We start from the raw sequence: 12041 nt of genomic DNA, 5'->3' as shown, positions 1-12041 counted from the left end.
ATCGGTTGTCCCTCGACCCGGAATGAAGCCACGCTGCCAGGGGGAAACCAGACCACCAATGACCCTCCCCAAACGCTTCACCAAGATTTTAACATAGATTTTATTGTCCGCATTTATAAGCGATATTGGCCTATAGGACCAGGGGTTTTCTTTTGGTTTCCCTTTCTTGTGGAATACCACTATATTTGTGTCCTTCTATGTCTCTGGTGTTTTACCAGTGCCCATTATACCGTTAAATAAATCTAATAACATTGGTGCCACCTCCCTGGATATACATTTATAAACCTCCAATGGAATGCTGTCCGGCCCTGCTACCTTGCCAGCTGCTAGATCTTGTAATGCCTCGAGCACTTCATTGGTCGTCACATCACTCTCCAATCCTTCCCTCTCTGACTCGCCCAGTTTGGGACCTTCATCCGGATAGCCCTCCTGTGACTTCTCCCCCTCCATCTCTTCCTTGTATAATGTTTGGTAGAAGTTTTTAAATACCTCGAGGATCTCCTGTGGTTCTACAAACTCTCGACCGTTCTCCTGGATACTACTTATTATATTTTTTGTGTTGCCCTGTCTGATCCTGAGTGCCAGCGCCTTACCCGCCTGCTCCCCTGTTTCGTACATTTTACCTTTATATGCTCGATATTCTGACGCAGCTTTTTCGGCCATCTGTTTGTGTATCTCTGCTTTAACAGAACTAATTTTCGACTGGCTTTCTTTACCTTCTTTCCCTTGTAGAATATCTTGGCCATGTTGCTCTTCCGCCTTTATCAATTCAGCTAAAAGTCTATCCTTATCTTTCAACAGTTTTTTCCTTATCCGGGCAGCATAGCTAATTGTTTCCCCCTTAATGCTGCTTTGAACGTATCCCAGACACTATTTCTAGCTGCGCTATAGCGATTGGCATCAAAGAATTCCCGGGCCCATTTCTTCAAATAATCAACATATAGACTATCTGCCAACAATTTCCTATCGAATGTCCAGGCCCTTTGTTTCCTTGCTGATCTTAGGCAGTCGTAGCTTAGATACAGCGGGCTATGGTCCGATAGGACCTTAGGTAGCTTCCTGATACTGACTTTGCTCATTTCTGTGGATGAAATTAAAAAATAATCCAATTTAGTATACTTTTGGTATGGACGTGAGAAGTAGGTGAACCCGGGATTAGCGGGCTCCTTAATTCCCCATACATCTGATAAACCATGGGAGTGTATCATAGAGAACAAAGCCCGGAATACCCTTGGCTTCCGGCCTAGATACGGGCTTTTATTAACCAAGTCGGCTGATATATTTAAATCTCCACATACCAGAATAGGGGTGGACCAGTTCGACAATTCCTTCTCCAATACTTCAAAAACTTCATGGTCATCTTTGTTAGAGCCATATATCCCACAAATTGTTACCCCACAACACATTTCGGCCAATGCCCATCTCCCTAATGCGTCGGCCTTGGAGTGCTTAGCCCCCCAAGCCCAGTTTTCCCTAAAATAGCTACCCCTCTTACTGTTGAAGTCTGTGATGAGCATGACAGAATATCGAAGCCTCCCAACTTAAGCAGCTGTTTTTTTGCCCAGGGTAGGTGCGTTTCTTGTAAACGTAAAATATCTATGGGTTCCGATTTGACAAACTCGGCCAATCTACACCTTTTTCTCCAGTCATTAATCCCTCCTATATTATTCAAGCATATACTAAAGTTCACCATTAGTGCATTTGAACATTTCCTCCACTTTTAGTACTAACGGCTGTATAACAGTAACACACATTCCCAGGATACCATACCCCACTCCCAAAATTGAGAAAACATTTGTACCATAAATTCTCTTTTTTTGATTTTCTCCCCGTTTTCTAACCCCCATCTACCCCCCCAAACCCTCTTGGGCCACCCCCGCTCCCCCTCCCTACCCTTCTCCCCACCTCACTCCCTTGTGAAGCTCTCAGACCTTGGTCTGTGCTTGTGATGCTTGCAGTAGTAGCGGTTTGGGCACTCCCACCAGTTAGGATATGTCACTTAGTGCCCTTTCACTTCCCCCAGCAAATATTTAAAAAAAAGAAATTAATAGAAAGAAGATTATAGCCACATATGATAATACAAAGTCCGAACGAAGAAATAGATCAAATTATACCGCCACATCCCCCCCTGCCCAAAACCAGCTAGTGTCGTCATCTCTCCTCTAGCTTACCTAGCTACCAAGGGAGTCCAGATACTCTTGTGCTTTCACTTCTGACGCAAAGTACTGAGTCCGACCTTCATTTGATATTTTGAGCTGCGCTGGATTGATGAGGTATACTTGAATATGTTTATCCTGAAAAGGTTTAATCAGTTGACTCAGCCTCCAACGCCTCTCCACTGTTACGTGGCAATAATCTGGCCTGACAAAAAAAGGGACTCCCTCGCTAGACCTTCTTGCCTTCGGTCTGGCCTTTTCAGCTATGGCCTCTCGAAGAATGAAATTGCCCAGAAAAATTAGAAATGCCCTTGGTTTATCACCTCTCCCTGCACCAGATCGAATTTTAAACGGAGTGCGGTGCGCCCTCTGAATTTCCGCCGACCAGTTCCATTCGGAGAGCTCTGGAAAAGCCAATTTGAATAGATTTGTCATGTAACCCCTGACATCTGACCCCTACACCCCTTCTGGTATCCCAAGCACTCGTAGATTATTCCGTCTAAGCCTGTTTTCAATGTCCTCCAGTTTCCACTGGATATCGATGACCTGGGTGCTTTGAGACTCTACTTTAGTGGTGGCTGCGGCGGCCTCCGATTCTGTTGCGACAATCCTTTCTTCTAGGTTTGACACCCTATCTCCTACGTTGGCATATGCCTTGGACAACTTTCTGACCACGCCTTGCATCTTCCTCATTGCTGCTTGCGATTTACGACAGTCCTGGCGTGCTTCCTCTCGATGGGTAAGAATTGTCCGATAGATAACATCTAGAAGTGGAGGATGGGTTACCGGGGTTTCCACATTCGGGCCCCCCTTGAGTGGCATGGCTGATGAGTGATCCCAAATTGAATCGCGCACAGGCTGCTCCTGGACGTTTGGTTGGGCGTTCGGTCTTTTAGCTGTACTAGGGGGGTTCTGTTCAAGATCGCTTTCAGACTCAAAGTTACTCTCCCCCTGAGATGAGCTCCAGTCATCTTCCGACCACTCCGCCTCTTCTGAGACAGAGTAGACGCATTCGCTGCTTTCTTTCTCTTTACCATCAATTAGGGCCATGGAAGGGCACAGCCCTCCAGCCCCTTCTTCCCCCGACGTACCACCATCGCCTGCTAGCACCGGCATCGGCACTGCCCGACCGCCCTGCGCCTCATTCTCTCCCTGTGGAATACTTTACTTTGGTACTGTTAGGTGCTCTGTCCCACATACGAAGGTGATCAGTGCTAGTGTCCCCCATTTTACCATCAATAGACACCTCCTCTACCTCTGTTGTCGGATTTTTGCCCTGACAGTTATTTTGATTGACAGTATCCTTTGGCTTAGGGGTGCACGTCGCATCCATACCTGACACTTGTGCTCCTACTACCTCGATCTCCTGTGGGCCAGGTGCGGGGGCAGCTGCCTCCTCCATGCTACCATCCTTAGGGATCTGCCCCTTGCCACTTTGTGAAAACATCTCCGAAATTGATGCGGTCGTCTGCCGCGTTTTCGCCACGGTGTGCTTCCCTTTCCTTGGCGGTTCCACCGGGGGCGTACGCAACTTGCATGGTGACTCATCCCTCCCTGGTTCCTGCCCAGGTTGCTCCGTTATCTGAGCTTTCCTCCTGGCAGCCGCCGCTGCTGATTTCGCCGACTCTCCAGCCACTGCCTTGGGAGCCATTCGGTCTGTGTTCTGCTCTCTCCGATTACTCCGCTCGCTTCGCCTGCCTCCTCCGCCATGCCCACAACGCTGATGCCGGATCTACAGAGACAGGACATCACTCAACACACGCAGCAGCCCGATCCCGGACCCCGCCGAACGTGTTGTTTGCGCGATTACCGTCCCGCTTGGCCAGTGATTGATAAATGGCATTAGGCTTCTTTTTTTGCTCACTACCGCTCATAGCAAGCTAACGCCAGTGCTGGGGCTCAAACAAACGGTGCCCATTCCGCTGATACTGCTGAGCGACCACTACGCGGCAGCCATCTTGCCTCGGTTAGCAGTGTCTTTTGATGTAGGGCTCTTGTCAGTACTTACCCAAGGTATTGGGACAAGCAGTGACATTGGCACCATCACAGACTGGAGTTGCTACTGTAGGGGACCTGGTTAGGCCAGAGTCCACCTCAGTTCCCCAAGTAAACCCAACCAAATTTTTGGGGGTACTCCCACCACCTGGGGGGTTACTACTAGTAGTAACAGGAGGCGTTGGAGTATTACTTGGAGAAATATGTTCCTTATTGCTGGCTTTTGGGCAACTGCTGTCAGTTTTCAAGTGGCCAGGTTTCTTACAAACATGGCAATAAGGTTTCTTGGTAGGAGAGGAAGGAGTTTGGGACCCACCCATTCAGAGGATTTTTGGGGTCCAGTTATGGATTTACCTTTATATTTATCCCCACCTTTATCTTGGGACTTGGTAGAATCTTTCTTCTGGTCACCACCTTGATTCTTAGGCCTCACCCTGGTTCTGACCCATTTGTCTGCCTTCTTTCCCCATTCTTGGGGAGAGGTCAGATCAGAGTCCACCAGGCACTGGTATAAAAGCTGTTTTTGACAATTAGTAAGGATCTGCTTCCTCGAAATCAAATTGTACAATCCTGTAAAATCACACACTTTACTGTCTAGTAACCAACCCTCCAAAGCCTTGGTAGCACCATCAACAAAGTCAACCCAGTCCTGTGTCTGTGCCTTTTGGGTGTCTCTGAACTGTACCCTATACTGCTCAGTGGACTCTTCAGGACTTTGTAATTATCAGCATCCTCTTCTCTGACAGTGAGGAGCTTGTCTCTACCTTTGTCTGCAAAGGAGAGCCACAAGATTGCTGCCCACTGCCCCTGGGGTACCTTCTGTACTTTGCAGGCCCTCTCCAGTGCCGTTATCCATTTGTGGATGTCATCCCCACTCTCGTAGGGAGAGACAATCTTGCTTAAGTTTTATGGTCATAAGACCTATCCCTACCTCTAGGGAGATTGCTGCCACAATGGGACTTTAGTCCCTTCTTTTTCCTTTGCCTTTCAAGGTCTAGGAACTCCTTTTCTAAGGCTGCATTCTGTTTTCTTATCTCCAGCTGGGCTTTTTCAAACTCCTGCAGTTTCTCTCTCCTCTCCTGGGAGGTGAGCCTCCTATGAGAGGAAACAGAAGTTCCTACTGATGAGTCAGAATGATCAGATTCCACTGAAGGTGATCTGGATCTTCTGGGCCCACCACCATCTCTTCCTGGGGGGACAAAGAGAGGGCCCTGTTGGCCATCTTTATCTCCAGTTTGAGCTGGGTTCTCAAGGTCTAGGTCATTGTCACCTGCCTGGTCAACTTCAGAGTCTTGAGTCCTGTGGATTGGTACCACTGGCCTCTTCCCCTTCAGTTAGGTCCACCCCACTGCCTACCCTTTCAGGCTCTGAAGCCTTTCTCTGGTCATCAAGCATTAACACCTCTCTGAGATGTTGAGTGGTTGCATTCTTTGGTGTCTTTAGTTTCCTCATAGTACACAGAGCCCATAATTCAGAAAAAGGGAATGTGTCATACTTGGATGTCTGTAACATACTGACATCTGGCAGGGACACACTAGGTCCTGCTCCTAAAGACATAACTAGTGAGGTGAGGTGTATGCACTACCTACTGTAGTTGGGTACCTACTGGACTCCCTTGAGTTGTAGAAAGGGTGCGGTTAAGCCCTTGACGCACAACTCTAAGTTCAGTGGAACTTACTGTATTTAAGCTTGTATTATAAGTACCTCGGGACACTTTAGGGGTTTTCAAATGATCACACACTTGAGATTATCTGGTAAAACAATGGCAAGCTGGAATCCCACACGCTGAACACCAATGTGAGAAATTGGCCAGGCATATGCTGTCCACTATTCTAGTGGGCACCTTGCACCAGTCCAAACAACCCCTCATTGATGGTAGGTTAAAGACAACCTTATAGAAAGCTATCCTAGTGGTAGCTGTGGAGAGCAGCCTTCAGGCTCAATCTTGAAGGAATGTAAAGCAGCTTGTTTTACCAGTCTATAATCTCATGTAATGACCAAATGAATGGAGAACCATACCAAGTATGTATATAAAATATATGTATTTATTCTAAATACACTCATCTAGTCTCTTTATGAGGCTAGAGGCAAAAGTACATAACATAAACTTATTTAGCACACAGTAAATTAGCACAATATATAATTAGCCATGGGGCGTCACAAACCATATACTAAGAAAGTGGTATAAGAACCACGACTGACATAGATACAAGGCCTAGAGCCTTTAGTACCGCTGGGGCCACCAGGAACCACCCACGGTAGTGACAAAGGGGACCCATGGGGGACGCGTGCAGTGTCTAAAGACAGCCGCGAATCATCATTAACTTCGGAGTGGACTAGGAACCATCCCCTTCAGAACTAGACAGTTCGAGAGTCAAGACCCATGGGAGCACCAGAGTACTCGTGTTACCTCACCCAGGGAAGCCAGATGCATAGGTGTCTTTTCGTGTCGGGTTTCGTTGTCGTTTCCTATGGCGAGCTGCGAAGAAGTGCTGCAGGCGACCGAGTGGAAAGTGTCCGGGTGGATCCAAGGGTGGATCGGAGATCTGAAGAACTTGAAAGCAGAGGGGACAGAGTCTGGGTCACTAGACAGTGACCAGGAGGGCGAGGAGAACATGCCAACCAATGTCGGGTGATTTCAGGTGAAGAAGGTGAAGCTTGATTCTTCAGCCACGAGGACTAGGAGGCCTCGTCGACAAACAGGAGCTGGATTCGAGCTGTCTCACGAAGGATGTCGAGTGCTGTGGTGTCTGTTTCCGAATTGGACCCAACAAGCCTTGGCAACAGCAACCCACGCAGAAAGCAAAGATTGGCTTCGGTGCAGACCAGCAAGGTCTGAGGAACTCACCCTTTGGAGGGGAGTCTGGGCACGTCTGGAGCAACCAGGAAAGCCCAAGAAACAGAAGAGTTGCCTTCGTGGGAACCCACCAGTCTACGGACCAGGGATCGCGAAGGAGCCTTGAGCGGAAATGCTAGAAGCGGGCCCACGGAACACTCGTTGAGTGTAGGCCCACAATCTTCGGTGCAGATGGTGCTTGGGACTTGGACTACATGTAGCCCAATGCACAACTTCGGGAAAGCTCGGGTAGTCGATGCACTTGCATATGTACACGGTGTCCAGGAGTTCCGGCTCCATGTCTCTCGTGATGGCTGCAGGTCTCAGCTTTGCTGTGATCTCGTGTCGGCCTCGGAGATGTCTGGAAGTCCGTGTCCTGTGTCGCAAAACCTTCGGGTTCCGTCAAGAGCCTCGGAAATGCAGACCGGCAAGATGCTTCTTTGGTGTCTGTTTGAACAGGGGAGTCACTCCTTGACCCCAAGGGAGATTCTTCCGTCTTCTAGTCAAAATACAATGTCGAAGATCCAGGATATATGTTGCAGAGTTTCGTCCAGGGTAATCTAAAGTCCTACGGACAGGGTTCCTATACTTATACTAAGTTTAGGGGTTGGACTTACTCTAGGGTCCCACCTATTGGAGGACCCAGGGTGTGGGTGGCTACACCCATTTCCCCTTTGTCCAGTTTCGCGCCAGAGCAGGGGCTGAGTGCCCCTGCAACCGGTTTGAACTGGAATATGCAGAGGGACACCAAGTGTGCCCTCAGCACTGTCTGAAAAGCATTCTCTGAATGCACCCACCTAGCCCCAATACACTAAAGCCTGTCTGGGAGGTGGTTACACCTCCCTGTGACAGGAAACCTTTTGTCCAAGCCTCCCCTGCTGGAGTTTCGTCCAGCAGTAGGAGGTCAGACTTGTGGCTGTGGCATCCATTTTGTGATGCCAAGGCTCTTTAAAACTATTACCAGTTAAGTAAGTGTGTACATGTCTTCTCCCTCTAGAAGGGTGGAATTGTACCCCCGCTGCCAGAACTGGCGGGGGGGGGAGTAGGATTCCAAAGTGTTTGACACCAAACAAGCCATTCCAAAGTTAGCATTAACCACAAGGTTATATTGCACTTAAGAGTATATGGTCTGGCTGCATCACAGAACAGCTACAGAGAAGTGATTCCGAAAGCTGCAGAGGGGTCCTGCTCATGCATGGGCACTCTCTCACACAAAACCAAGCACTCTGCCTTCAGGATTGTTAAGGCCTGCTGTAGGAGGGACTTGTAGGTTTGTGTCAGTGATATAAGGTAGATATAGGAAACCTATATCTGTAAGGAGTGCATGCACCACCTTACCCAGGCTGCAGTAGCAGACCTGTGATGCCATTTTGGAAGGCATTCCAGGGGTGGCATAATACATGCGCCAGCCCCTGGTAGGCCTCTGGGGTACCTATGCCCTTAGTACCGTATACTAGGGACTCACAAGGGTAACCCAGTAACCAATCTGGAGTGTACCTAATGTACATGGAATAAATTTAGAGAGGAAATCAGATAGGCTGGGGCCCTGAATAGCAGGATCCCAGTAAAACCAAGTCAAAAACCATCAAAACACCAGGAAAAAAGTGGGGGCATCCATGTAGTCAGATTCCACCTTCCTACAGGGTCTGTCAAATAATTTGTGGCAGTGCCCACGCTAATGTTCCGTATTAACCAATAATGGTACTTTTGGGGTGTGTTGGAGGTATATCCAGAGTGCTGCCTTCATGTGCCCCATCGTGAACACATGGATACTGACCTGTGTGCCAGATATTTGCAAGGACCATCCATGCACTAGCAGTGCTCTAATGAGTTTGCTTGTGTTGTCTGTGCCCAGAATAATCCTGGTCATAAAGGAGCAACGCTGGAGGCCAGCAAAGCAATACAATGGAAGAAGGTAGATTGGAGTCAGTGGGGAGGCTGGTGGGAATTAATGAGCAGAAATTATGAAAGTGAGGCTGGCAAGGAGAATGTATGTAGCGCGGAGAAGTAATCATGAGGCTATCTCCAAGACTGTTCCAATGGAAGGGTCTTCCCTGCAGTGTTTTGTAGAGTGCTGACTAAATTTGGCAGCCATGGAAGGCAGATGACACGCGCCAGGCCTCTAAGGCAGCTTGACAAACGAGCAAGGAGCACTTGCACTCAATGTTTTCAGCTTGATCACATTGTTCCTCCCAGAGGATTCTCTCGGGCCAGGCTAAAGCTGGTTGAAGGAAGGAGTGAAATAAGAAACGAGCACAGCAAGAAGGAAGCAGCACTTAAAATCCCGCCTCCTATTGTTATGGGGTGACCGTATCAAGGGTCAGCCTGTCAGACGAGGAGGCAGGTTCCTAGAAGAATGTTCTGAGCTACGTTATTGATCCGGGCGAGCAGAGTATTCGACCGAAGCCCTGGAAAAACAGCTGCTTTAGGTAGAGCCTGCTTGCCCTCACCAGTGCCTCACAGACTCACACTGCGCATGAGTGATTTGGGTGGAATTGAAGCCGTCCACCTCACATGTGCAGCGTGTGTTTGTACACCGCCATGCTGCACTGCTACTGGATAGTATAAATGCCGCAGCCTCAGACCAGTCTTTCAATCTATTTCTCCGTCCTCTGAGACTAGTGGTGCTCCGCCCCATATACCCTCTTGCAGGAACCACCCCTGCTTGTACTAAAAGCACAAGTTTCCTTGGAATAAACTATTTCACTCACATTCCAAGTGCCCCTGTCTCTAGTTCAAAAGCACGGCATTTGGGGGTGCTACTGATACAGCTGTATTTCCCGGTTGCAATATTACCCCAACATTCTGACTTTCCCCACTCCGACTGGGGCATGATGTGCAGTCTTGGAGTTTTTCCATTTGATCACTTAATTTGTTGCCTCTTTCCACCCAGTTTTGCTCATTCATATTGTCCACCTTTTCCTGGTGACATGTCATCTTGTAATAGGGAACTATATATATATATACACCTGCCTATTCATTATAGTGGTACTAAAATTTCTCTGAGACTTCAGCATGTCATGTGTGACCGTCGCATGATTACAGCTCCTGTCATCTGCCGAAGGATCCCACCATCCACATATGAGACCGAACAAATAGTGTAATTTTCTAAATATGCTGCATGCTTTACAGATTCATCTAAAAGAAGTTTAGTGTTAGCCAAGTACCCAAGTGGTGTGTGTCTTCTAAACATTTACTTCACTGTAAACCATGTTGAATATGGTCATTTGGAGATAAAAGTGCAAGGGTGTACATATAGGATTTCCTCTGTGCTTCTCTTTATCAGCAGTACTATCACCTATGCATAATGCCTTCCCTAAAATCAAACCCATTTTTCAACTGGTATATTTTATGCAGTACGATCCCCCTTTTTAATTCCCTCTTGAGTACTTGTCTGATTTAATTCAATTCCTGTCTACAATATTATTTTATGGAAACTTCAGCATAAATTGTAAACAGAATTCTGAATTATTCTTTTGCCACATGTAGGGATGAAGAATTATCCTTTATAACCAAAGTGAAATTAATAGGTTGTAATAGTTAAAGAAATTGTCAAGAATACACATTTTTTAATGTTTGGATTTTTTACTTCAGGTGGACTAGCACTGTGCAGTCTCTTGTGTCTTCCTATGAGGCTTATGAAGACTTAATAAAGAAATCCCAGGAAGGGAAGGACTTCTATGCGGATCTAGAACGTAAAGTGGCTAAACTTCTAGAGAAAGCGCGAGCAGTGTGTGAGGCTGTGGATGCCAGCCGACAACAGGTTCTCGAAAAGTAAGTGTTCTAACTCGTCTGTGGCAGAAATGGCAATCATAGCCATGTGCACATACCAGGACATTCAAAACCTACTGTACACCTCACCAAGTACCCTATATTTTGAAACTGTGTATTCATCATTTTTGTTTATACCACGCTTGGTGTGCCAGAGCCGCATACCGGCCTGTAGCATTGTAAATTACAGGTTAAATTATTAGCAAATGTTTAACTGAATTGATCACACTCAAAAGGATGATTTGATGAATAGTTGCTTATGGTATTCATCCCTGGGATCTACAGGTTACAAAAATATCTCGGTAAACACCCAGCTCTGAAGGCAGTAGACTCTTTTTAGTTAGTATCAGCCTCATTATTATAGATCTGAAAAATAACTCTTCCAAACTCTTTTTAATGCTTTTTACTCATAACTTGAATAACCTTTTTTGAGGAAGTGTGGATTACTGGCTTGGAATACAGACTTGAGCGACTCAATGTGATGCTGTAGAAGATAGTTCTGTAGATTAATAGGTCTGCTGCAGAGATTAGTGTATTTTATGAAGTTCAGAAATTTGATGTCCAGCACCACGTATGCTCAGGCTCATGGGTTTAAGACACCATAAAACCACAAGGCTGCAGAAGCTTGTGTTTAAAAAAAATAAAAAAATCCGCTCCTTGCATCTGTTAACTCTACTATTTTTAGGTCTCTTCGGGGCATGCTGTATTCAGGATAAGGGCATGGACCTCTGCCCACTTTACACACATCTTTTTAATTAGCTCTTGTCCCTTGTAAATGGTGACTTTTCATTGGCCAATAGGCTTAGTAGTCCCTCCTTAGTTCCGCCTTTTCTCTTCTTGTAACCTTGCATGAGGAGACCTCCTGTTACACGCGTTGTTACTCAGTATGTTTTAATTCCATCCTCTGTGCACTATTTTCTTAAAGGGCTTTCTCCTGCCTGCTTTTGCTGGCAGGGCACGCTCTCTAGCAACAGTTTATTCTTTTGTTTAACTAGCGCAGCCTGCCTCAGCACTAATAATGGCGGCTGCGCTTTCCTTTTGTTCCTTGCGATCACCGATGTGCCCGCTTAAGATGTTAAAAGTCTAAGCGTGGGTGGTGCCATTGTGACAAAAGTAAACAAATAAAAACTAGCATTTACAATGCAATAGGGCTCGCATTATTAAAGTTTGTGCTATTGGCATTGTAAATGACAATGCCTTTTATTCATTTGTTTTTAAAACCTGCAATCGGTGCAGAAACACACACTTTGAGCGTCTAGTCCTTGCTTACAATGAGCAAGGCT

At 46.7% G+C, this 12041-nt stretch overlaps 1 protein-coding gene across 1 annotated transcript in view; it reads left to right on the top strand.

Moving 5' to 3' along the window:
- The window catches only part of PTPN23 (protein tyrosine phosphatase non-receptor type 23), a 663560-nt gene that overhangs the window by 439027 nt on the left and 212492 nt on the right, over window positions 1-12041 (top strand). The window contains exon 19 of the mRNA XM_078662553.1: window positions 10582-10761. Coding sequence (XP_078518679.1) covers window positions 10582-10761 — 180 coding nt within the window. The remainder of the gene's footprint in view (window positions 1-10581; window positions 10762-12041) is intronic.

Source organism: Lissotriton helveticus, chromosome 10 (genome assembly GCF_964261635.1).
Source record: "Lissotriton helveticus chromosome 10, aLisHel1.1, whole genome shotgun sequence".
NCBI lineage: Eukaryota > Metazoa > Chordata > Amphibia > Caudata > Salamandridae > Lissotriton > Lissotriton helveticus.
This window is presented reverse-complemented; position numbering and strand designations above follow the sequence as displayed.